Here is a 25,117-nt window from a genome sequence, read left to right on the forward strand (position 1 = left end):
TGAGCTTTTTCAGAATCCCTTTAGCTTCTGTGTGCGGGGAGGCTCCCCCATTGGTTCATGTTCCCTTGGCCAGGGTTACTTCCTGGTCTTTGCTCCCACCCATCTTCCCTCCAGCAGCTCTGTCAGCCTAAGCTCCAGGTGGAGCTCCAGGTGGCTCCTCCCCTCCCAAGGGAGGGAGGTGAGGACAGGCGGGCCCTGGACTACTCAGTGGGGCCTGAGGGAGAGGCAGGTGGCTGTGGGCAGTCTGAGGTGCGGCCCTCCCACCGGTCCCTTTTCCTGGGATTATTAGACCAGTGGCTCATTGCTGTGGTGTCATTGGCCTGGCGGGCTGCATCAAGGAGGAAGTAGCCGAGCTCCCAGTGTTCTTCCTCACCTGTTTGTGCTGCTGTGCACAGCTGCGCCCAGGCTCAGCCCCACCCCTTGTGGCCCTCAGCCTGTGACTCTCCCGTCCCTCTGGGGAGATGCTGTCCCGTGGGTAAGTCCCCGGCTCCACCTGGATGCCACAGTCTCCTGTTAGGTTGGGAGAGAGGGGCAGGGTTCATACTCCTCGCTGCTGGCAGGTGTGCAGACCATGAGTGTGTGAGATCTACCGCTGCCCCCTGGCCTGGGTTTGCTTCCTGGCCCTCCCTTGAGATGTGAGGAACTCCAGTCTCATTTAGGCTCCTCAGCCCCTTCCTCCTTTTCTGTAGCACTTTCCCCCTGACAGATGTGTATTTCTTCTCTTCTTGGGTTGGTTGTCTCCCTTCACTCTCTGGTCCCCTGCCTCTGCTGTCTGCTTACCCAAAACCTGGGGTAGCCCACATCATCAGAAATGGAACACGTCTGAAAGGCAAATCTGACAGAGCTCCCCCTTTCCACGTAACTTCCCAACATCTGGTGTTCATTCCACCTTCTTTCGGTGTCCCTTCATTTCCCCCTCCCATGTATCATTTCTTCTATAGATGCATGTTGAGCATCTGTTAGGGGCCAGGTATTTTTTGAGATGCTGGCAGCCATGTAGTGAAGAAGACAGACATAGTCCTTGCTCTCACAGAGCTTCATTCAAGTGGGAGGCAATAGACACCACAAAGAATCCAATAAATAGGACTAATTTTAGATTTTCAGAAGTGTTATGTGGAAAACGAAGGTGGCTTCTTCGTGTGTTTGCAAATGATTGGGAGCGCCAATGGCATCATTAACTGGAGGGATTCAGGAGGGCTTTCCTGTGGAGATGACAGGTACACCGAGAGCTGGATGATGATTAAGAGCCAGCCAGGTGGTGACCAAGAGTCAAATGCCTGGGAGGCACAGGCCCCGCTGTGGGAACAAAGGAAGGGGTGCACAGAGCAAAGCAGTGGAGAGGGAGACATGGACCCGCAGTGTCATGTGTGGCCAGGATGGTGTGTCCATGTGTGGGTATTTGCACTGGGCCAGGTACGTGTGTAGATGGACACAGATGGTGAGGTGCATGCACAGAGTGGGACTGTGTGTGCATGTGTATGTTTGTATGTCATCTGTGTATGACAAGCAGGGTGTGTACGTGTAGGACTGAGAGCTGAACATGCCTGTGCATGGCTATTGGTGAGCTTGTTTATTGGACACGTACTCTGCATGAGGCACTATGCTAGCCTTTGAACTTCCGAAGGTGAGCATGACTGACTGTGGACCCCCGCACCCCCTGCAGTGGACCCCACTCTGCAGATCCTCTTTATGCCTCTAGCTCAGGGAAGGGATATGTGGGCTTTCGGTGGGGCTCAAAGTCCAAGACTGAAAGGGTAGTCAGTATTAGGTCATAAAATAAACAGAACAAATTTCCCAGGTTCCAGAAAGGAGGGGGGAAAGGGGGAAAGCCCATTTTTGGGGGGAGAAATTGATGTTTGAAAAAGTGATAAAGTAGTCATTGTAGGAAACCAAGACTTTAACTGAGCTTTGGCACTTTGTTTATTTTTCTTATTTTTTATTGAGGTATAGCATAGTTTTCATGAATGTTAAGCAAACGGCCTGATGAACATCATGTTTATGTACACCTGTGTATACACCAGCCAGATTAAGATGCAGAGTGTTCCCAGCACCCCAGTGGTTTCCTAGAAATTGCCATCTCCCAGTCAACTTATTAATTTTTATAAAGGTAATACATATCCATGCTATAACATTAAAAAAAAAATGTAGGCAAAGAAATCATCCAGATCACCAACAGACACATGCTCAACATCGCTCATCATCAGGGAATGCAAGTCAAACCCAGAATGAGATACCATCTTACATTCGTCAGAATGGCTAGAGTCAGAAAGACAAGAAATAACAAATGTTGGTGAGGATGTGAAAAAAGGGACCCTTGTACACTGCTGGGCGGAGGGGATGTCAATTGGCCCAGCCACTGTGGAAAACAGTATGGAGGTTCCTCAGATAATTAAAAATAGAAAAGCCATTTGATCCAGTAATTCCACTACTGGGTAATTACCCACATAAAACAAAAACTAATTTGAAAAGATACAGGTGCCACTATGTTCACTGTGGCATTATTTACAGTAGCCAAGGTAAGGAAACAATCCAAGTGTCTAGCGACAGATGAATGGATAAAGAAGATATAGTACATACATACAATGGAATATTACTTGGCCATAAATGAATAAGATCTTGCCATTTGTGACAACATGGATGGATCTAGAGGGTACTAGTGAAATAAGTCAGGGAAAGACAAGAACATATGATTTCACTTATACGTAGAATCTAAAACACAAAACAAATGAACAAACCAAAAGCAGAAACAGATCCATAAACACAGATAATAAACTGATGGTTGCCAGAGGGAAGGGGGAGGTGAGAGGGACAAAATGGGTGAAAGGGGAGTGGGAGGTACAGGCTTCCAGTTACAGAGTGAAAAACCATGGGGATGAAAGGCACAGCATAGGGAATATAGTCAGTGGTATTGTAATAATGTTGGATGGTGACAGGTGGTAGCTATGCTTGTGGTGAGCGGAGCATACTACATAGACCTGTTGAATCACTATGTCGTACACCTGAAACTAACAACATTGTGTGTCAACTACACGTCAATTAAAAAAATAAAACCGGCATAAGGGAGATGTAAATATCCCTCTCAGCCCTCTCCCCCAGGCTCCCTCCCTGGGGGAAGCCACCAATCTGAGTTTTCTATGTTTCCTTTGTTGGATTGTTTTCCTCTTGTTTTGGTTTGGTAGTATTTGTGGGGTTTTTTTTTTAATTTTTATTTATTTATGATAGTCACAGAAAGAGAGAGAGAGAGAGGCAGAGACACAGGCAGAGGGAGAAGCAGGCTCCACGCACTGGGAGCCCGATGTGGGACTTGATCCCAGGTCTCCAGGATCGCGCCCTGGGCCAAAGGCAGGCGCCAAACCTCTGCGCCACTCAGGATCCCAGTGTTTGTATGTGGAATTACACATGGGGATCATCATGAGCTCCTGGGGTGTAGGGCCTCTCAATGTCAACCAGCCCTGAGAATATCAATCATGGCAGGGACCTCGGTCCCCAGCCCACAGGAGACAGGCCCCTAGTCAGAGTCCTGAGCTCTGAACCGATTCAGACCAGATCCCTTGACAAGAATCTATGGTTCAGGCATAGGGTGGACATACCCAAGGGGGCTACCCCCACCTGCATTCCTAGATCTGATGCCCCTTGCATTCTGTTCCTTGGCTCCACTACCTGGTTAGGGCACAGTGGGGCAAAGACTTGGGATAAGAAGTAGAAAAGGTGTAAGTCTGACAGCTGTGCAGGAGTCATTCTGTCCATCCCTCTGTCCCAGCGGTGCCTCTTCAGATGTGTGTGCCAGAGGAGGTGAGGGTGTCTTTCCCTTTGCAAGCATCTGCTTGGTCTTGGCTATTATTTCTAATAAAGTCTCCCCCCCTGCAGCCCCCAGTGGACAAGAGGTCCCCACCTCTGTCCTTTGAGTCCCCAAGGGCTGGCATACAGCTGCTAAAATCCCTGGCTTGGGAACCACAGTGTGAGGTCACATCCCAGCACCACCCCTTACTGACCGGCTGACCTCAGGCAAGTTCCCTACATTCTGTGAGCCTCAGATTCCTCCTCTGTAAAATGGGGGAAAAAACAGCATGTGCTTTGTGGGGCTATTAGGAAGAATGAACCAGATGAGGTACATAAATGACATGCTAGCATGGTGCCTGGCCTACAGTGAGACTCCGTGGAACGAGAGTTGTCACCGTCACCATTATCACGAGCTTGGACAGGGGAGGGGAAGGGTGTGTGGAAGCAGCCTGTGGAGGAAGATGAGATGGCCTGTGACTGCGGGGGTTCATGCTTATGAAGCGTGGCCTCCACTCATCAGGTGCCAGGCATAGTTGTGTCCCTATGTCGTGTGTCGTCACGTTTGCAGAGTGCCATGCTCCTGGAGCCTTTGATGGCAGCCGTGTGGGAAGTGGGCCCCATCCCCACCCCCACTGCCACCCCGCTTGGCTTCTCTTCGCTCTGCCCTAAAACGAGAAGTACAGTGAGTTCCCCCAAGGGGTCGGCCGCGCCCCTTCCTGTCCCCGCCCTGCTGCCGCCTGGCCCTGGGGCCAGTGGAGTGGCAGCCCCAGAACCCACGGCCAGGGCTGACAGGCAGCCTGGGCGCTCGAGCAGAGCCGTGTGGAGGCCTTAGGCCCAGAGCTCTCTGCCCGCCCGGACTCGCCAGTGCACCTCGTTCCCTGCACCCCTTTCCTCTCAGGGAGCCCCCAGGATGGTGAGGTAAGGTCCTGGGGCCTGCGGGATGCAGGAGGCAAGGGGGCCCTGCGGATGGAACGAAGGACCTCTCCTCATTGCTCTGCGGGCCTCCAGGTGGTTTCACCGAGACCTCAGCGGGTTGGACGCAGAGACCCTGCTCAAGGGCCGCGGTGTCCATGGAAGCTTCTTGGCCCGGCCCAGTCGCAAGAACCAGGGTGACTTCTCCCTCTCTGTCAGGTAGGTGGCCCTCAACTCCGGCCAGGGCAAGTGGCTCCCTTCTGGTTCCCTTGTAGCAGTGCCGACTCCCCAGGCCCCGGCACCCAATGTGTCCCCCGGCCCCCTGTGTGTGCCTGGGACTCTGGACCTCAGCCCATCCCCCCTCTGTCCCCATCTCTCCTCTTGCACCCACTGGTCTCACCGCCCGGTGCCCTGCAGGGTGGGGGATCAGGTGACCCACATTCGGATCCAGAACTCAGGAGATTTCTATGACCTGTATGGAGGGGAAAAGTTTGCAACGCTGACAGAGCTAGTGGAGTACTACACGCAGCAGCAAGGCGTCCTGCAGGATCGAGATGGCACCATCATCCACCTCAAGTACCCGCTGAACTGCTCCGACCCCACCAGTGAGAGGTGAGGGGCTTCCTGGCCCACTCCCACATGGAGGCGGGCTGACTTCCACCCTGTCCTGCCCAGGGCTCTGTGGGCCTCTTTCTTCTGTGTGATCCCAGGCCCGTGCCTCAGGGGACTGACCTCCCACTCCTTTCCCTCAGCCCCTGGGAAAGCAGGGAACATCACCTTCCCCTTTTCCAGGGTCTCCACCAGCTGGCAACCCAGGCCCTCCTAGTGATGGAGAGGCCTAGTGGCTACATTTGGTAGTAGGCCAGCTCTGTTGTTAGAAAGCTCTCCTTCCTTCTGTGGAAACAAATCTGCCTTGCCATACTATTCTCTCCCCCAGCACAGGTTAATACATGGAGAGATTGATGTTGAGGAGGAACATAGGGACTTATATTTATGAGGACATTTAATGCCTTATCTCAGTAACACAGTGATGACGGGTCTGCTTTTGGGGACTTGGGAGAGCTTGACCAGTCCCTTGCCTGGAACACAGATCAGGGGATAAGTATGATATGGTCGCGTGTGCAAGGGGCCTAGTACCTGGGCACAGGGTAGTACTCAAGGCATTGCCCTCCTGTCCCCTTTGGCTCCAAAGATGTGGTCTCCAGGACTGGGCAGGCTGCCCCTCACATGGTCTTCCTAAAGCATGGGTGGGGGTTGGGAGCTTATTTCAGCAGCTGTATCCCAGTGACAGCTCCATTAAGGTGAATGGCAGACGAATAATTCTAGGAAATTTTTTTTTTTTTTTTTTTACGTTTTGGGGCCAAGGCAGCTTGCCCTTGTCCTGTATTTGTGCATTGACTGTTGACCTAATGATGGACCTTGATTCCGTCAGTTTTCACTCTTTCTAAGATGCATGACTCTTGCCCAGTATTTTTGTTCAAGTCACTGATGGCAAGTTCGAGATGCGTGAGGATGAGGCCTAGGTGAGGGCCTCGTGGCCCACTGCTGGACGCCATTCTCCAGCCAACATGAAGCCATAGATCCGTTTCCTTTGAAGCCACCTCTTGGAGGAGTAAAGCCCAAGCTTGGATGACTGCTCATGGTGGCCCTCCTTGGTCCTTTCTTGGTATCCACACCCTTTTGCCCTCTTCCTCCATCCTGCTGACAGCATTCATGGGGGTTTGCCACTCAGACCCTCTTGAACTCTTGGGGTCCTCTCTTCCTCTTTGGCCTAAACCAGCCTCTGCCCTCCTAGATGGTGGGCTGGTGGAGGCCCTAGAGGAGCAGGAGGTTGTGGATGGAGCTAGAAGAAGGAAGGAGAAGCTCTCCTTGGGAGAGCCTGAGGCCTGGAGTAGCAGGAGGAGGACAGAGCTGGGGGCTGGCAGGGAGGGAAGAATAGAGGGTATTGAGGCCAGGGAAGCTGACTCTCAGAAGCCTTTTTGGTCCCTCACATCAGGACACCTGGCTAACCCCTGACCTTGGGATTGTGTATGGGAGGCTCTTTCTCCAACCCTCTCTTGTGTTCCTGGCTCTGGAGGCTGCCCCTCCTCCTCTGAGGGAATTTGCATTTGTCCCGCCAATGGCTAGCACTCTGCCTGTGGTCAGCCTGATATTTGCATGGAAACTTCCTCATCCTGGGCCAGGGGGACCAGTGTCAGCCCCCACCCCATTGCCAGAGTGGGCGTGTGTGTGGGGTGTGCCCTGGTCTATCCCTGAATGGTGGGGTGGGGTGGCCTCCCGGTACTGCTCCTGGACAGGGCAGGAGTGTGTCTGGGCAGGACCCATGTGCTCCTCCATCCTCCCCCCCCCATCCCTGCGGTTGGAAAATGCCCCCTCCCCTGGTCCCTGGGCTGAGGAAACCTCACACCCTCACTTCTCACTCTCTCCCCAGAAGGAGTTTTGTGTTTTTTCCATCACGTGGTTTCCTGTGGGGCTGGGCATTGTGGGGCTACGGTTTCCTCCTGGGAAGGGGGTGTGCTTCGGGGAAAGGTCCTAGTTCTGCTTTCTGCCCTTTCTGAACCCCTCTGAGCCCCAGTCTCCCCTCCAGTGATGTTATCCTGAGCCCCCCAGAGCCCCCCAAACCACCGCTTCCCCCACAGGGTTGTCTGTCTTCCCTGTCATTGAGGGGTGGGTGGCCCCATGAATCCCTTGTGACCCTCATCTCCATTGCCCTTGCTGTTTGGCCTCTTTGTTTCTCTTGGTCTCCCTCCTCTTTCCCTAATCAGTCCTGGCTTTCCTGGGACCCTTCCTCAGTTTTTCCCCTCCAGTTGTTCTGCATATGGACTGCCTTTCTGTCTCTGGCTTAACACTCTCAGAGGCAGGTCTGGTTAGAACTCCCGAAGCTTCCTTAGCAGGCCAGGGCCTTGGGCCAGTGTACGATCGCTCAGCTTCAGGTTCCTCATCTGTAAAATGAGATGGTCCCTACCTCTCAGCATTTTTGTGAGAGCAATGGACCTAAATATGGTGGTGGCTTTGAGGGGTGCCTGGCTGGCTCAGTTGGAGGTGCGTGCAACTCTTGATTTCGGACTTTAAGTTTGAACCCCACGATGGGTGTAGAGATGACTTTAAAAAAATCTTTAAGCCACTTGTGTGGCTCAGTTGGTTAAGTGTCTGCCTTTGGCTCAGGTCATGATCTCAGGGTCCTGGGATCGAGTTCTGCATTGGGCTCCCTGCTCAGCTGGGAATCTGCTTCTTCCTCTTCCTCTCCCTCTGTCCCCCTGACTCGTGCTCTCACACATTCTATCTCTCTCTCTCAAATAAATAAAATCTTTTAAAAAAAGTCTTGGGGTGCCTGGATAGCTTAGTCGGTTAAGTATTTGCCTTTGGCTTCGGTCATGATCCCAGGGTCCTGGGATGGAGCCCCACGTCGGGCTCCTTGCTCCGAGAAGACTCTGCCTCTCCCTCTCCTTCTGCCTCTCCCCACCCACCACTCGTGCTCTCTCACTCACTCTTGCTCACTCTCTCTCTGAAATTTATTTTATTTTATTTTATTTTATTTTATTTTATTTTATTTTATTTTATGAGAGACACACACACACACACACACAGAGAGAGAGAGAGAGAGAGAGAGAGAGAGAGAGATGCAGAGACACAGGCAGAGGGAGAAGCAGGCTCCATGCAGGGAGCCCGACGTGGGACTTGATCCCAGGACCCTGGGATCACACCCTGGGCTGAAGGCGGCGTTAAACCGCTGAGCCACCCAGGCTGCCCTCTCTCTGAAATTAAGAAAAAAAAAAATCTTTAAAACATTTTTTAAAAAGTCTTAAAAAAATATGGTGGATTTGAAAGCATCTAACATGGTGCGTGGCACGTCACAGTCACTCGATTTCCCTGTCCCCCTCTATGAATGTCTCTGCTTGGTGCTGGCCCCTTGGCTCAAGTATCACCTTCCCCAATGTCGCCTTCTCTAGGTGGTACCATGGCCACATGTCTGGGGGGCAGGCAGAGACACTGTTGCAGGCCAAGGGTGAACCCTGGACATTTCTCGTGCGTGAGAGTCTCAGCCAGCCTGGAGATTTTGTGCTGTCCGTGCTCAGTGACCAACCCAAGGCTGGCCTGGGCTCCCCGCTCAGAGTTACTCATATCAAGGTCATGTGTGAGGTAAGGCCACTGAGTGGTGGGAGGGCATCCTGCCAGGCGGAGCATGGATGGTGGGGAGGATGAGCCTGGGCTTTGGTCCAAGGCTGGGGGTCGAGGGAGGGAGACTCAGGTCATGTGAGTGGCCTGACTTGGCATCCCTCAGGGTGGACGCTACACGGTGGGTGGTGCAGAGACCTTTGACAGCCTCACAGACCTGGTGGAGCATTTCAAGAAGACAGGGATTGAGGAGGCCTCGGGTGCCTTCGTCTACCTGCGGCAGGTGAGAGGGGTGGGCCTGGCTGCCTCCTTCCATTTTCCTGAGCAATCCCTCAGACACGGGGGCTTCTGAGATAGCAAGTTGCTGACCTCCCCCTGTCCTCGCCCAGCCATACTATGCCACTCGGGTGAATGCAGCTGACATTGAGAATCGGGTCTTGGAACTCAACAAGAAGCAGGAGTCTGAGGACACAGCCAAAGCCGGCTTCTGGGAAGAGTTTGAGGTGTGTGGTGGGCACCGTCAGGGCGACTGACGTGGCGACCCGCTCCCTGTCTCCCCACCTCTCACACTGGTCTGCTCCATTGTATCTCCAGGCACGATGCCCCTCCAGGGGCTGGAGCTTTATTTCCCTCTCTCTCCCCTCAGAGTCTGCAGAAGCAGGAGGTGAAGAATTTGCACCAGCGGCTGGAAGGGCAGCGGCCAGAGAATAAGAGCAAGAACCGTTATAAGAACATTCTCCCGTGTGAGCACCATACCTGCAGGCAGCCTCCATCCCTCCCCCTTCCCAGGCAGCGTCTCTTCACCCAGGAGACTCCCCTTCCCCGAGCCAACCTCCACCCTATCTCACGGGTCTCTGCCCCCCGCTCAAGGAGGGTCTACCTCCACACCCACACAACAGAGCCTCCCTGCATCCAGGAAGCCTCTGCTCCTGTCAGGGGAGCCTCCTCACATCCCGCCATCCACCCTCCTCCCCAACATCCACCATCCTCCCTCCTTGGAAACCTTCACCCCCCTTCCCATGCAGATCCTCCACCCCTGCCTGCCCACAGTGCTCTAAGAGCCTCCTGGCTTCTGAGACAAGAATGGCCTGTGAGCTTAGGAAGGGTCTGATCCAGGGGCTGGTGAACTCTTGGCTGACCCAGGCCTGTCTCGTCTCCTCCCAGTTGACCACACCCGAGTGATCCTGCAGGGACGTGACAGTAACATCCCTGGGTCCGACTACATCAACGCCAACTATGTCAAGGTGGGTGGCACCCACTTGTTAAGGGAGGAGAAACCGGGCCCTGGGGATTCCCCGTCTCTGGGCGGGTACTGGGTCCAGAGACATGTAGGCAAGGCCGAAGCCAGCCAGTTAGCAGGTGAGGGGGGTGAGGGTGAATGGACTCACAGTCCTGGGGTGCAGCTCTCTACACTTGCTTCCAGAACGAGCTGTTAGGCCCCGATGAGAACACTAAGACCTACATCGCCAGCCAGGGCTGCCTGGAGGCCACAGTCAATGACTTCTGGCAAATGGCATGGCAGGAGAACACCCGCGTCATCGTCATGACCACCCGGGAGGTGGAGAAAGGCCGGGTAAGGCCGAGTCCCATGCTGTCCCCTGGTCCCCACCTCCAACCCCTCCCCAGTGCTTGCTATCCACCACCATTAAACCAGAGAAACTCCAGATACCAGGGCAGGAAGGAACCTCAACCCTTGTTGGGAAACTGAGGCAGAGAGACACTCTTGGGGATATACTATCTCCCAGATCTCTGCTTCCAACCTGGGGTTCTCCTGACCACCAGACTCAGGTTTTATTTGTTTATTTTTATTTTTAAAAAATATTTTATTTATTTATTCATTAGAGATACACAGAGAGAGGCAGAGACACAGGCAGAGGGAGCAGCAGGCTCTCTGTGGGGAGCCAGATGTGGGACTCGATTCCAGGACCCTGGGATCAGGCCCTGAGTGGAAGGCAGACGCTTAACCGCTGAGTCACCCAGGCATCCCTATTTTTATTTTTTTAAGATTTTATTTATTCATTAGAGAGAGAAAAAGCACATGAGTTTGTGTGTGTGGGGGCAGTGCAGAGGGAGAGGGAGAAACAGATACCCCACTGAGCAGGGAACCCCATGTGATATGGGGCTCCATCCCAGGATCCTGAGATTAGGACCTGAGCTGAAGTCAGACGCTCAACTGACTGAGCCACCCAGGCACCCCCAGACCCAGGTTTTAAATGGGCTTTCTTCCTTAAAGTGTCTCTTGCCAGAAGTAACCTGACTCCTGTCCTCTCTGCCTCATAACTCTCTCTGGAGTCTGCCCCTCACCCTCACCCTCACCCCACTGCCCAGCTGGCCTCCCTCCCTGTGGGCTGCCCCCTCCTCCCACATGTCTGCACAGAAGTCAGAGGGTGCTCTGACTTCTTCAATGCTCTTAGAGCATTCACTGCATCAAGATGCTCCCTGGCTCCCTGGGAATTTTTCGGTGGCTCCCAGTGGTCTTCCGGATAAAGTCACACTCTAAGACCTGGCACTCAAGGCATGGTGGCTTCCCTACAACGTTCCGCCCTGCCTCAGGTTCTCACGCCTTGGCACAAGCTTGCTTTCTGCTAGGAAAGGACTTCCTCTCTCTGTACTATCTCTGCTGGACAGACTCCTCATTTTTGAAGACCCCGCTCAAATGCTCCCTCCTCTGTGAAGCCACCTCTGATTTCCTCCATAATCTAGAGGGAGGGTTACCCTCTCCCTCTGTACCCTGTGTCCCTGAGCGGTTCTGTTTTCCCTGCTCCGCTCTCTGTGAATTCCTAGAGACATAGAGGCCCAGATTGCTTTGTAGTTATGTTTGGGACTCCAGCATGGTCTGTACAACTTCAGATACGTTGTGTGCCCCAGCCGGTGTTTACTGAATGAATTGTAAGGCCAAGTGGCTCAGTCAGGGCTCACCACCTGCTGGTGGCCAGCAGGACCAGATCCCGCCTCTGACTCTTGGCCAGCATCTCTATTCATCTAGCAAATGTTAACTGGGCCAGCACCAGGGACTCAGGACCTCAAAAGGGGCCTGGAACATGCCCCCATACATTCTGTTCCTCATTTCTCACCGCCACCCTCCCTTTGCAGAACAAGTGTGTCCCGTATTGGCCAGAGGTGGGCACTCAGCGTGTGTATGGACCTTACGTAGTTACCAACTGCAGGGAACATGACACTGCAGAGTACAAACTCCGTACTTTACAGGTCTCCCCACTGGAAAATGTGAGTATCCTCCACTCCTGCCTCACTCTTGGGGCCCCTCCTTGGATCTGTTGTTTTGTCTGGTTGGGTGGGATGGGGAGATGTGTGGGAACAGAGGGCACTGGCCCTATGCGCTCTGCCCAGGAGGACCTGGTTCGGGAGATCTGGCACTACCAGTACCTGAGCTGGCCTGACCATGGGGTCCCCAGTGAGCCTGGAGGTGTCCTCAGCTTCCTGGACCAGATTAACCAACGGCAGGAAAGTCTGCCTCACGCAGGCCCCATCATTGTGCATTGCAGGTGAGAACAATAATGATGTGAGTAGTAGTAATAAAAATAAAAGAGAGGTCCTGAGATCAGGACCTGAGCTGAAGTCAGACGCTCAACTGACTGAGCCACCCAGGCACCCCCAGACCCAGGTTTTAAATGGGCTTTCTTCCTTAAAGTGTCTCTTGCCACCGAGGCAAGATAAAAAAAAAAAAAACAAAAACTTTTATTTTTTTAAAATAAAAGTAGTAGCTGGCTAGTAAATACTGCTAACTCAGTGCCCTGGAAGCACTAATTTACATGTTAACGCATTAAATGCCTCCCCCTGCTCATGGCCTCATCCGGGCTCCTTGATGGTTCCAGATCCAAGGCGGAAGCGTAGCTTGAGCTAACCCCACTGATTGATCCTGTGCCTGAGGGGTGGCTTCTTTAGAGACTTCCCTGTACGTACCATCTCACCCAACCCTGCCAAATACCCATGAGGAAACAGGCCCAGTGACTTGCCAGCTGGCCAGCGGGAAAGTGCACTGACACTCACCACACACCTAGGCTCTGGTCGCTCCTGTTGTCTCTCACTGGCTTCCTCAGCCTGTATTTCTTCTTGGGCCCTGCCACCTTCCATCTGGGGTCGGTGTGGCTCTCCATTTTTTTCTTTTTTCTATCCGTAGTCCCAGGGATGCTTAGCCTTCCTCTTTCTCCCCCTTCCCAGCTAGTGACCCCAGCTTGGCCTCCAGGGTTGTGTGGGGATGGGTAATGTCTTCCAAAGGGGCACATGTATCTCTAGGTCACTGGAGGACCTCGTGTTCATGATCAGGAGACCCTGTTCCTGCTAGGCAGCAAGGGGGGTGCGGTCAGCAAGGAGGAGTAGGAGGAGTGAGGGGCAGAGTCCTCACTGACCTGGCCTGGGTCCGTGGGGGGCTGTGGGTGCAGGTTCCTGGACAGACACCGTAGATTAAAATCCTGGCTCTTCTACTCACTGGCTGTGTGTGTGTGATCTCAGACAAATTACTTCACTTCTCTGACCCTTAGATTCCTCATTTGTCACTTCAGGCTCTCCTGTGGTTGATGTGAGGATTCAATAAGACCCCGTCCCTGTGTCTGGAATGTAGTAATCCCTCAAGAAATGGGAGCCGTTGCTGGTTTAATAACTCCCATCAGGCTGGGAATGGGGAAATGGGAGCCTGCTTCATCTGCTTCCCTTCCTACTCCCTTCAAGTGACCCCAGGCTGGGGCCTCACATGTCTTCCTTCTTCCCACCAAAAACTTTTGCCCTGGGACAGGGCTGGGTGGGCTGAATCTGGGGGTGCCCCTCACATGTCATCTCAGGGACTCTGCCTCTGGGGGCTGGCCCATTGCTAAGTACGACCCTCCTGTTACTCCCCTTCCACTTCTTGAAATCCCCATGGCCTTTATTTAGATGTTACAGGAAGGAAGTGGGTTAAAGGGGGGTTATTTTTGACAATCTGGGTTTGAAATTAGACAGTGCAACTCAGGCCACTAGCCTGGCGGCCCCGCGAAGCAGACAGGACTGGGGTCTCTGAGGGATCCTGAGTTTCCTGGGATCTGTTTGCTTTAGGATGCTGATGGAGGGTGGGGAAAGAAGGGAGACCTCACACTTCACACAGCATCTCCACATCATCTCCTGACCCCAGTGATCTTTCTGCCCTGCTGCCCTTTCCTGGTCCTCAGGGTCTGAAAAAAAACGGGAAACAAAGTCCTCTCGAAAGAAGATCTAAATAAAACTTTTGAAGAGTGCAAGGTGGGGCTGGGGTGTGCAGTGGCAGGGAAGCCTCATTCAGGCCAAGGGTGTGGGAGAGGGCCAGGGGAGGCCCAGAGTGCCAGAGTGGGTGGGGGGAGGGACCCTGGTGGGCTGAAGAGTAGCCCCCAGCCAGCAAAGAGGAGGCAGAGCAGGAAGTGGAAGGGTGAGATGCTGGAAAGAAGGAAGGCCAGGTGGGGCGGCCCTGGGAGAACTGGGCCCACCCACAAATCCCTTGGCTGAAGTGTTGAGTGCAAGTGCCCGGACCTCAGGGTCCGGCAGGCTTCTGCCTCTGGTTAGGCTGCCCAGTGACCCTGGGCATGTAACCTCATCTCGCTGGAGCCTCAGTTTCATCCTGCCACCGTGCTGGAGTTGAACGCTGGGGCTCTCCCTTCCTGGTGAGGCATGGCCGGGGCCTCTGATGGTGCCCCCTTCCCTCCCCAGTGCAGGCATTGGTCGCACAGGAACCATCATTGTCATCGACATGCTCATGGAGAGCATCTCCACCAAAGGTGAGGGTGACCCATGGGGATGCAGGTGTTTGGGGGTGTTGGGTGAGCGGCCCCTCAGTGTCCTCTTCTGCCTGAGCCTGAGGTCCAACTGCCATGCCTGCCCAGGGTTGGACTGTGACATTGACATCCAGAAGACAATCCAGATGGTGCGGGCGCAGCGCTCGGGCATGGTGCAAACGGAGGCACAGTACAAGTTCATCTATGTGGCCATCGCCCAGTTCATTGAAACCACGAAGAAGAAGCTGGAGGTCATGCAGGTATGTGCAGAGCAGGGCCCAGCAGAGCGGTGGGGGGCCGTGGGTGTCTCCTGGTCCTGCTGGGACCACTGCCCTCCCACCACACTTCTGCCCACAGTCCCAGAAGGGCCGGGAGTCAGAGTATGGGAACATCACCTACCCCCTAGCCATGAAGAATGCCCATGCCAAGGCATCCCGCACCTCTTCCAAGTAAGTGATCCCTGCCTACCCTCCTCCCTGGCCCGATCCTTCCTTTCCAGAGATGACAAGTGCCGCTGTCAGAGAGACCTGGGTTCAAGTTCAAGCTTGCCTCTTACTACCTCTGCTCACAAATATTTCCTGAGTGTCCTCTACCTGGGTCCCATGCCAGGTCCTGGTGGTATTACTAATGTGTGAGATGGAGCTGTTGCCCTCAAGGAGCTTCTAGTCTAGGGAAAGGACGCTGACCGGGTCTCCTTTCTCCTGGCCTAAGTTTGTTCACCTGTGAAACAGGGGTGGGCCAGAGGGGGCTGCTGGTGCTGGGTAATCCTGCCCCATCTCCTGACCTGTGGCAACTGCCCACACTTGCCCACCCCACCTGCAGACACAAGGAGGACGTATATGAGAATTTGCAGAGTAAGAACAAGAAGGAGGAGAAGGTGAAGAAGCAGCGGTCGGCGGACAAGGAGAAGAGCAAGGGTTCCCTTAAGAGGAAGTGAGCCAGGGTATGGCCTCTCTGCTCCGGGCTCCGCCTTGCCCTGCCCCAAGTGTTCCCTGGATCCAACACTTTCCCCTGGATGGTTGGGGTGGCTACAACCTCACCCTGCCCTTTCCAACCATTATGGATCCTTTTGGTCCCCTTTTCGGGTCCAGGCACCCTCTTACTCTTTTACTCCCTTCTCTCTGCAGCCTCAGGCCTAATCCTTGCAGAGGCCTCCCGTGGACCAACCACAGCCGGAACTTAGGAGCCCGCCCCCATTCTATTGTAATTTAAATGACTGCATCCCTACTTCCCTCTTCCTGACCCTGTATATAGCCCAGCAAGGCCCCAGGCGGACCTAGGCCCTTTACTCTTGTAAATAAAGCCCCAGGGAATCACTGTGTGTGGGTCTCTAATTCTGAGCGCTTGGGTAGGAGGGGCTCAGAAGGGGACGAAGAGGGAGGTGAGTGTGTGCGTGTGTGTGTGCGCGTGCGTGTGCGCGCACTCGCATGAATTAAAGCTAGGGCTTCACAGCCATACAGACCTGGTTCTGGATTCTGCTAAACATACTAGGAGTGTGACCGTGGGCCAGGTTCCTCAGCCTGTCCTTTCAGGGAAGAATGATCAAAGGCATAGCGTAGGGAATATAGTCAATGGAGTTGTGATAGTTGTATGATAACAGACGGTGGCTACACTTACTGTGGTGAGCGAGTGTAACATACAGACTTGTGGAATCACTATGTTGTATACCTGAAACTAATGTAACATTGTGTGTGAACTATACTTCACTTAAAAAAAATAAATATATATATAATAAAATGGAGGATGATCCTGACAGAGTGATTGTGAAGATCATTGTGACAAGGGAGAAAGACCACAACTGGCAATGATAATTCATTACGCACTTGTCATGCATTAGGCACCACTTAAAACACTACAGATATATATATTTTAAAGATTTTATTTAACCATTTGACACGCAGAGAGAGAGAGGCCACAAGCATGGGGAGCAGCAGAGGGAGAGGGAGAAACAGGCTCCCCGCTGAGCAGGGAGCCCCAGGTGGGAGTTGATCACCAGTCAAAGGTCAACACTTAACCAACTGAGCCAATCAAGTGCCCCCAAAAGACTACACATATTAATTCAGTCTAGGTACCTGTGTCACTTTCATTTCACTGTGGGGGAAACTGAGGCACAGATCAACTACATGACTTGCTCACAGGTGCAGAACTACTGAGTAGTGAAGCTAGGATTCTAGCTCAGGCCGCCTGGCTCCAGAACACATACTCCTGGAGGCATGGCCAGGGTCGCCCTGAGGGGACACAAGCATACTCCTCTGGGACTGACTTCTAGATCTGAGAGCCAAGGCCAGGAAGCAGAGGCCTAGCACCACCCACCACCCCTCCCCTCTCTGGGCTCCTGCGGGCTCATGAGTGCCTCTTGCTCCTCCCTTCTCTGGGGCCACCTCTGCCCCTGTGCTCCTGGCAGTTTTATTTTTGTTCCCTCTTCCTTGCCCTGTGTCCAGGGTGAACTGCTAGAGACTCCTTCCTTGTGTTAGGGCTTTACCTTGATTAAAGGTCCGGGTCCTGGCGAGGAAAGCCTGTGAAGTTCTGCCTGGGAAGGACTGGCTCCCTGCTGCAGGACAGGCCAAGAAGGGCACTGACCCTGACTATTGTACAGCAGGTGCTTTATGGTTGGGTGTCCACTGTGTCACAGGCCCTGGAGCAGTGCTGGGGCACGGTGTGAACAAGACAGTTCCTGTCGTGGGGAGCTAGGAGGCAGAAACAGGCCACAAACAGCGAATATGTACAGATAGGTGTTAAGGATGCAAACAAAGGAGACAGGGGGCGCAGGGTGGGGGGAGGAGACAGAGAGAGAGAGAGAGAGAGAGAGAGAGAGAGAGAGAGAGATGGCTCGAGAGAGGAGAGCTTGGATTGGGCCACACTATAGCTCCTGGGGCCATTGCCCTCCGGGGGGTGAGTGGGTGGGGCATCGCCTGTGGGCCTCAAGGTTCCTCTCCCTGCAATGCCTAGGGCTGCACAAAAGAAAGGCAGGGCCCACCCCTCTAGCCTCCCTAGGGCTAACTGCCCATGGGCTGGGACCTAGACCCAGCTCACTGAAGTGGGTCCACGAGCGGCTCTGCCCTGAAAGGGTGCGTGGTACCCCCACCCCCACGGGACGGGGCGGGGGTCGCTTCTCCCAATGGGGCCAGTGCAAGGGCTGCAGGGGAGCTGCTCAGTACTTTAATGGTCAGAGTCAGTGCTGGTGTTTCTGGCCAGCTCTGGCCTCCCGGAAGGGTGGGCTCCCCAACATGAGGGCTGAGGACAGGGAGGCAACCCCCTCTGGGATCTGCCTGCCCTACAACAGGCAGAGCTGCCCAGCACAAGCTTGGGGGGACCCCAACCCATGCCGAGCCGACCCCTCACTGACCTCAGGGCTCTCTGGCCATGGGCAGGGTAGGAGCCCTCAGAGAAAGGGACTAGCAGGGCAGGAGTAGCTGTGGGGAGACACCAAGGAGGAAGGCACAGGAGCCCAAGACCAGTCCCTCTCTTTTCCCAAAGGAGATCAGGCTCCCGAGTATAGGCCCAGGCGGCAGAGGAGGCTGGTCGGAGAGAAGAGACCTGTGGGAAAGGGTAGGAAGGCCTAGTGAGGCGGCCAGGCCTCAGAGGAGGTGCCTGCGGCGGCTGGGGAGGGAAGGGGTTAAGGCAGTGGGGGGGCAGCCTATGGCAGGAGGACACACCTGTGCGCAGGGGCGGCGGGCGGGGCCCAGGTGAGGAGCCTGCGCTGCCAGGCAGGCGGAGGAGGAAGGAGGAAGAGTGGAGGCCCAGGCAGGCGGGCTCTAGGCCTTTGGATCCTGGGCCTCGACTCCCCTTCCTCTCCTCGGCACTCACTCCTTGGGGGCAGGCGGCCCAGTGACAGGTAAAGGCCTCTGGGAGCTGGTTTCTGGGGCTGAGCTGGGGACCTCGCAGTGGGGCTCAGGGCTGATGGATGCGTGTGGGGGCAGGACAGGCCCTGCGGGCGGCGGGGAAGGGGCTCCAAGGCGGAGAGCGGCTGGGCAGGGGGCTGCGGAAGACCTGCCCGGGGCGCAGTGGATCCTCAGCTCAGGGTGGGGCTGGCGCGGGCTCCAGGGCTCACCCGGAAGTGTCCCCAGGGACTCGGGTGGTGGGGGGATGGGAACCAGGGTTCCGCAGCCTCTCCACAAGGAGCCCGGGCGGAGGACCGCCTGACCTGGACGTGGGCAGGCTGGGTGGGGGCCCCCGTCTTACCCAGCAGTGTTTGGGTGCTGGTTGGGAGTCTCTAATACTGCCGGGTAATGATGGAGGCCCCTGCCCCTGTGTCAGCGACATCTATCGCCTTGGGGCCCCTGGCCCCCACTGCTGGCTGTGATCCCCTCTCCCGAACCTCCCCCACACCGTGGAAGCCTCTTCATCTTGAGTGAAGGGTGCTGCCAAAGAGGTGGCTCGCGGTTGGCTGGCTGCCCACTGAAGGGACACAATGGCCCCGAGCCCCTCCCCCAACCCGGTGTGATTTGTCATCTGGTGGATCCAGAACCCACAGCCGACCTTGAGCTTGGGATTGGCTACATCCTCTCAAGAGGCCTCACCTGGCCTGCGGCCAGGGTCCCTGTAGCAACTGGTCAGCTCGGGCCTGGAGCTGCACGTCCGCCGGCTCTGGGTCCATCTTCCAGTACAGTGTTGGATGGTCTAGTCACGAAGCTCCTAACACTGTCTGGTAAAGATGGCCCCCGGGCCGGTTCCCTCAGCAGTGACCTTCAGGGCGCCCTGAAGACCATGGAGGCCTCCTGATGAATCACCTCTGACCTTTAGCCTCTGGATGGGGGGTATAAATCACTAGAAAAGGGGAACAATGGGGAGGAGACAAAATGGCTGCCCCCGGAGCCGCAGCAGGATTTGGAAACACACTTGTTTGCCAGGTACTTCCATTCTCTTCCCGCCTCGGGAAGGTGAAAGAAATAAAGTGTGGATCGGAACTGGTGGTGGATTGATTCAGGTCGCTTGACGCGTCTTTTGTCTAATTGCTGATTTCATCTCAGGCTCCCAGCCCCTGAGTGGGGCTTCCAGATCTGCTTCCTCTCCCTGACTCTTTTATGATACTTACCTGCAGAGCAGAGGAACATTAATCTACTTTTCTTCGACGATCTGAGGCATGGAAGATGAATCCAGTCCCTGACCCTCTAGGACTCATCTCCTCTCCCTACCCTGTACTCTGTAATTCCCATACTTTTGCCCCCAGGGCTAATGGTTCCAAATGTTCCTTGTCTCCCCATAAAGACAAGGGATGGGACATGGGGGCTGTGGCAATTCATTTCTCTGGTGCTTGAGATGCTGAGGGCTGCCTTGGGAAGGATATGAGGCAGCTGTGTAGGGACTAAAAGGGTACCTGCTGTGGGGGGTGCAGAGCTGCGGGCGTAGAGCTACCTCTGTAGGTAAAACCCTGTTCCACAAACGGCTTCTCACACGCGGTGACTGAGATTGAGCGTGGGTAGCTCACAGCAAGGAACATGATCCACTGGGCTTTTGAACACAAAGTCCCTCGACAGGCACAACTGGTTTCCCCCACAGCTACATGGAACCTTGTTACCAAGGAAGCAGCTCGTGTTGGGGTCATCAGATTTTTTTGGTCTAGCTCAGCAAAGCCACAGCTGCTCCAAACTTAAAAAGGAAACGTTGGTGAATAAATGTTGGTGATGTACAAGTGGAGGGTGGAGTGAAAAGTGCAGCTGGGCCTCACGGAGGACCTGTTGCTCCCAGCGAGCGTCCTGTTTTGGTTTTTATTCCACTGGGCCTCGAGGGTGAGCTGCAGTACCGCAGGCCCGGGCCCTTAACTCCTGAACTGCCCTGGTCGGAATCTCTACGCCCCCTGCTGGCAGACACGGACCCAGCAGGGGGTGATGTGAACCTGCGCATGCGTGCCTCCCCTCACCCAGATGAGACACTTGTCGCAAAGACTTCCGTTTAAGTAATAAAAATTTATTGAGAATTCCTGGGATGGTGGTTATTGCCTCCCGACCTGGAGGGAGGAACCAACACTGTAGGAAATCACTCAGAAATCACACTGTCCCCAACACCTCTGGCCAACACAGGGAGGAGCAAAAATCATCCCCCAGGGGGGAAACGTGTCAGGCTTTGTTCATCCAAGGGCTGGGAGGAAAGATGCAGGAAGGGGCCATCACATGATACTGGGGGTGGGACAGGGGTATGCTGGACCTCAAGCTGGCTCCTCAAACACCAGGGAAGAAACATCAACTTCTCTGGGAGTCGGATTCCTGGTCACCAGGCTCACTTCTTACTCTTGATGAGGCTGTCACTGTGCAAATGGGAAAGACGCACGTTAAAAGAACTAAACCTGAGAGGCAGAACCCCGCAGGCACTCCCTCCTCCGGAGTGAGGGGACAACCCCTGTGATGAGGTCAGAATGGGGACGCAGGGAGTGGGGGGGAAAGAGGCAGGGACTGCAGACCCCAAAGGAACAAGGATGCGCCAACAACTCACCTGCCCCTGTGGATACCAGATCAACAGGCAAATGGGAAACACAGGAAGAGAAGAGAAATGCATGAGTGATTAGAAAGTTTCGGGTCCAACCCACTCTAAACCCTCCTTGGACAAATGGTTGAAGCCAGGAGTCTCACTCCAAGGAGGAGGAGGCTGGTTCCCTTGGCCACTGCCACTTCTCACATCTCCTTTCTAGCATCCTTCCTACGCCCTCGAGCTGCAATTTTAGGGCCTCCCAGTACGCAATATTATCTTTTACTACTTTTTGGTTAGGATGAAACCTCACAAATCCAGTGCTTTTTATATGAATAATCCTGTTTGAGCTCGTAAAACCAATATTAGGGAAAAATCAAGTTAAAGATGGTCAACCACCCACTTTTCTAACTTTGTTTCAGAGAAATGGTGTCTTTCAGCAACCAGAAATGGCACCTTTTCAGGTCCCGTGCTCTGACACTCCACCGTGTAGGCCATGTGTCTTACCGGGTAAAACTTTCATCCTGTAGGTTCAAGACGAGGTTGTCAGCAGTGAGATAGATACGGTTCTGTGATGTAGCGATCTAGAGGCAGGAAATAAAAAACGGATGCTAGTATTCACACCTGGATGCCTACCTTGCAATTCAATAACCACTGATGGAATACACGTGGGTTAGGAACAGGGCTGTGGCAATCAGTGAAGAAGGCATGGTGCCTGCCCTCAGACAAAGATCCAGAGCAGGGAGCAACTATGATGTATTAGCACCGAACAGAAGCATAAAAAGGCCAGGGAGCCCACAGAAATAATGTTTAATGGAGGAAGTGTGCTGGAAAAGCCGTTTGAGTAGAAACCCCAACAAGCAGGATTTTAATCCCCTCATTTCAACGTGCTTTCACTTAAAACAATTCCAGACTCATGGCTGCCTTGCGGGGAACGTTGGGCTCACCGTCTTAGAGATGTTCTGGGCTGCCCGGATCTTGCGCAGTTTGATATAGCCAGGGTTCTTGCTCAGGGCTTCTCCAAGGTGAGCAGGTTGGGTTAAGGGTTCACACAAGGCCTGGCCGCAACCCTTGGCTGTGCTTACTACTCTAGCCCCTCTATGGGCTGTCAGATCCAAGGTTGCGCTCAGATAGCTCGTGCCCAGTCCCATATTGGTCCCCACCTGTAGGCCCCCCTGCAGGCGGCTGCCAGGAACTGGAGGCAGCAGCAGAAGTGGAGACAAGGCCGGCATTGCTATGGATCTGCCTTATAGTGAGGAGCCAGGCCTCGGGCACCCCACTAAGATTTCAGATCCCGTTCAAAACCCCCAACCCCAGGGAGCCAAGGGCCAGAAAGCACAGAGTCGCATTCGCCTTAGTGTCATCAGCCGGCCCAGGAGGGAGAAGGGGGAAGCCAGTGCTGGGCAGAGAGTTCTCTAGCAGAAGGATATCATTCTGGCGGCCTCAGCCTCACCCTCGGCCTGCACAATCTTCTGCCGTTGCTCCTGCTTTGCTTTTTCTACCAAAAACTGGGCTCGCTGGGCCTCCTGCTGGGCTGTGGTGGGGAAAGTCAGGAAGTCACAGATGTGAGGCGTCTGGGACCCCACCTCTCATGTTCTCAGAAACCCTGGCCGCATCCCTCTCGGAACTCACCCACTTGTTTGGCTTCCACAGCAGCTGTGTATTCTCGGCTAAAGCTCAGCTCTGTGATGGCCACGTCATCCAGGATGAGGCTGAAGTCTTTGGCCCTCTCCGTCAGCTCCCGTCGGATCAACAAGGATACCTGGGGGTCAGGGAGGGGTGGACTGAAGGGACTGGAGAACTGGAAGGGAGGAGTATTGCTGTGATCATCTGAATACCAGATCTCCTGAAAATGGCAGATACAACTAACCCTTTCTTGGTTCCTCAACTACAACATCTGAGTTGGAAAGGACTTGGTCCAATCTTTCCAGCACGTCACAGTGAAGCCTAACCTTCTGCTCTCCCCTGTACAGTGTGTACCTCTAGACCTTGCTAGTGTTTTCTCCCATGCTTCCTAAGGCTGAACGCCCTTGAATACTGGTCCTGACTCTCCTTGTTTCCCCACAGTGGCTGTTAGTCCAGTTTTAAGGTGAAAAGGAAACCAGAGTCATGAGCCTTTCCTAACAAGCTGTCCTTCCTAATACCCACTGCTCCAGGCCGAGAAGGGAAGGTGTGAAGCTATGTAGACGATGACAGGTCAGACCTGGGCCCTCTGGGTGATCAGCTGCGAGGCATTGAACTTGGCCACCACACTTTTCAGGACCTCGTTGACAATGGACGGCAGCACTCGCTCCTCGTAGTCCAGCCCTAGGCGCTGATACATACTGGGAAGCTCCATAGCATTGGGTCGAGATAGCACTCGCAGGGAGATGTTCACCATCTGCAGGTCTGAGAGGTCAGCAGGGGCTGATCAGGGCATTGGGGGCCTCATCTGGCCTTTTAGCCAAGCACCCTGCCCCAAGCATTTTCTCCTCCACATGCCTCTCTCTACACCCAGTGCGGTGCTGTGAAGGGTGACAGGCCAGATGTTCCTCTCCCACTGTAAAGTCTTGCCTATCCACCAGCTCTCCACCAGTAAAGCTGACCTCCCATTTTGCTTCTGCGCTGTGTTCAACTTCTACCATAGGTTTGTCAAGCTTCATCATAATCATTTGCCTTTTTTACCAGACTGTATGGACTTGAGAACAAAGATTGTTTTATGAATCCTTTATTCCCAGGGCCTAGGATTCAGGGAATGCTAAGCTATCACACTAAAAACAGTACTAAGCAGTACATTACAGGTGAATTACTTGAATTACTGTGTAAGAGAAAGGAGTCCAGAGCATCTCAAAGACACAGCTTCTATGTATGGTCTAGAAGGGAACACGTGCACCAGAGAAAAGTGGGGCCAAGTTTCCCCAAGACAGGGGAAACTAGTGGATAGAATCAGTCAAGCAGTTAAAACAAGGCTTCACAACAAGGCCTTGATCTACGCAGTGAATAAGACAAAGGACAATCTGCTCTTGCTGAATTTACATTAGCAGGAAGATTCACTTGATAGATATGAACACAGTGTGTCCAGAATGTACTGCTTTAACCTCAGAGGCAGATACTTTTTATCACAGCTCTTTTGCAAATGTAGAAACCAAGGCCCAAGAGATGTGACCTCTCCTCTTCCCCTAGATCTCCTGCCAGGCTCCCCTGCTTACTTCATGTGGCCACCTGCCAGGGACTTCCAAGTGCCCAGACCTACCTTTGGAGCCTGTGGGGGAGGAAATTTTTCGCGGTCTGGCCCGAATGTCATAGATGATGGGGTACTGGAACCAGGGGATCCTGCAGGGGAGGGTGCAGGGACAGGTATTAGGAGCCTGCAGTCTCACGAGGTTGCCGGCTTTTCCTCACCACGTGTTTGCTGGCCTGCTCCACCTCTCAATGACCAAGGGCAAGGAGAAATTCTCTTCTCCCTCTGGAGAACACTTTTTGTGCTGCAGGAGTTTTGGGCAGCACCTACTGTCCAGGACATGGGGTGGGGAAGTAAAAGGGCAGCGCTGAATCAAGCCTTTGAAGTCCTCCCGCAGCCACTGGTGGGTTGGCTTTCAAGGGTGAAGGGTCAGGGTCAGTCCGCTCTGCCCGCCATTACCTGAAGTGAAGGCCCTCGGCCAGTATGGTGTCCTGCTGCACGCCACCGATCCGATTAAAGAAAATGGCTCTGTGCCCGCCTTCCACTGTGGGGAGAGGGGTGGGGATCAGGCCCAAACGTGCGGAGTGTGTACTCGCCTCCGGTGGCGCAGGGAGAGGGGCGGGGTCTGCGCGGGGCCCCGGCGGGACCGGGCAGGGGGTCTGCGGGGAGCCGCAGGGTCCGGAGAGCGGGCAGAGGTTGCTCACCGGTGAACACCGACTCGCGGACGCCGTACGCCACGGCGCCGGCCCCCAGCAGCAGCTTCAGCGCCGTGCCCATGCCCCGCGGCCCGGAGGGCAGCCGTCCCGCTAAGTCCTTCAGGTTCTGGGCCATGTCGGATCCTGAGGCCGGCGGCACCAGACGTCAGAAGCGGGCGCCGGCCTACCTCGACCCCACTCCAGTTTAGAGATCGCACCCTTCCCACGAGGGTCCGGAACCCGCGGAGCTCGCGGGAGAAAGGGCACCGGAAGTGCGCTCCCCTCTAAACCCTCCCCAGCGTCCACGGCGGGCCCGA

The 25,117-nt window shown here is 54.4% G+C and overlaps 2 protein-coding genes and 1 non-coding gene across 4 annotated transcripts; 1 reads left to right on the forward strand and 2 right to left on the reverse strand.

Annotated features, from left to right (window-relative positions):
- The first annotated feature begins 210 nt into the window (after nt 1-210).
- Nucleotides 211-15,859, forward strand: PTPN6 (protein tyrosine phosphatase non-receptor type 6). 2 transcript variants are annotated; one of them, XM_041735332.1, is made up of 16 exons: nt 211-475; nt 4,789-4,911; nt 5,110-5,304; nt 8,643-8,832; nt 8,975-9,091; nt 9,198-9,311; nt 9,455-9,551; nt 9,973-10,052; nt 10,232-10,381; nt 11,902-12,033; nt 12,157-12,311; nt 14,479-14,546; nt 14,652-14,803; nt 14,901-14,992; nt 15,366-15,486; nt 15,671-15,859. In XM_041735332.1, the coding sequence occupies exons 1-15, from the start codon at nt 462-464 to the stop codon at nt 15,478-15,480; spliced, it is 1,794 nt and encodes a 597-aa protein (XP_041591266.1). In that variant the 5' UTR covers nt 211-461; the 3' UTR covers nt 15,481-15,486; nt 15,671-15,859. The 2 variants fall into 2 exon arrangements, with proteins under 2 accessions (XP_041591266.1, XP_041591267.1); XM_041735333.1 differs by lacking the exon at nt 211-475 and adding an exon at nt 4,263-4,698.
- A 4,570-nt stretch (nt 15,860-20,429) lies between these two features.
- On the reverse strand, nt 20,430-25,093 carry PHB2 (prohibitin 2). The gene is made up of 10 exons (XM_041735994.1): nt 24,810-25,093; nt 24,565-24,649; nt 24,178-24,257; nt 23,149-23,333; nt 22,578-22,707; nt 22,376-22,479; nt 21,893-21,970; nt 21,453-21,529; nt 20,973-20,978; nt 20,430-20,787 (listed from the first exon to the last, which is right to left on the reverse strand). Exons 1-10 carry the CDS (start codon nt 24,934-24,936, stop codon nt 20,760-20,762), a joined length of 900 nt encoding a protein of 299 aa, XP_041591928.1. The 5' UTR covers nt 24,937-25,093; the 3' UTR covers nt 20,430-20,759.
- On the reverse strand, nt 22,052-22,316 carry LOC121480470. The gene has a single exon (XR_005984986.1). It is a non-coding gene; the product is annotated as a small nucleolar RNA U89 (small nucleolar RNA).
- Nucleotides 25,094-25,117: the final 24 nt, after the last annotated feature.

Source organism: Vulpes lagopus, chromosome 21 (genome assembly GCF_018345385.1).
Source record: "Vulpes lagopus strain Blue_001 chromosome 21, ASM1834538v1, whole genome shotgun sequence".
Taxonomy (NCBI): Eukaryota; Metazoa; Chordata; class Mammalia; order Carnivora; family Canidae; genus Vulpes; species Vulpes lagopus.

Excerpts from the sequence above, each read along its gene's own strand:
- PHB2 (XM_041735994.1), bottom strand. The coding sequence starts at position 24,936 with ATGGCCCAGAACCTGAAGGACTTAGCGGGACGGCTGCCCTCCGGGCCG. Across the intron at positions 24,258-24,564 it reads GCCGAGGGCCTTCACTTCAG|GATCCCCTGGTTCCAGTACC; the intron begins GTAATGGCGGGC and ends CCTCCCCTGCAG. Across the intron at positions 23,334-24,177 it reads CTCCCCCACAGGCTCCAAAG|ACCTGCAGATGGTGAACATC; the intron begins GTAGGTCTGGGC and ends CTGACCTCTCAG.
- PTPN6 (XM_041735332.1), top strand. Across the intron at positions 5,305-8,642 it reads TCCGACCCCACCAGTGAGAG|GTGGTACCATGGCCACATGT; the intron begins GTGAGGGGCTTC and ends CGCCTTCTCTAG. Across the intron at positions 12,312-14,478 it reads CCCATCATTGTGCATTGCAG|TGCAGGCATTGGTCGCACAG; the intron begins GTGAGAACAATA and ends TTCCCTCCCCAG.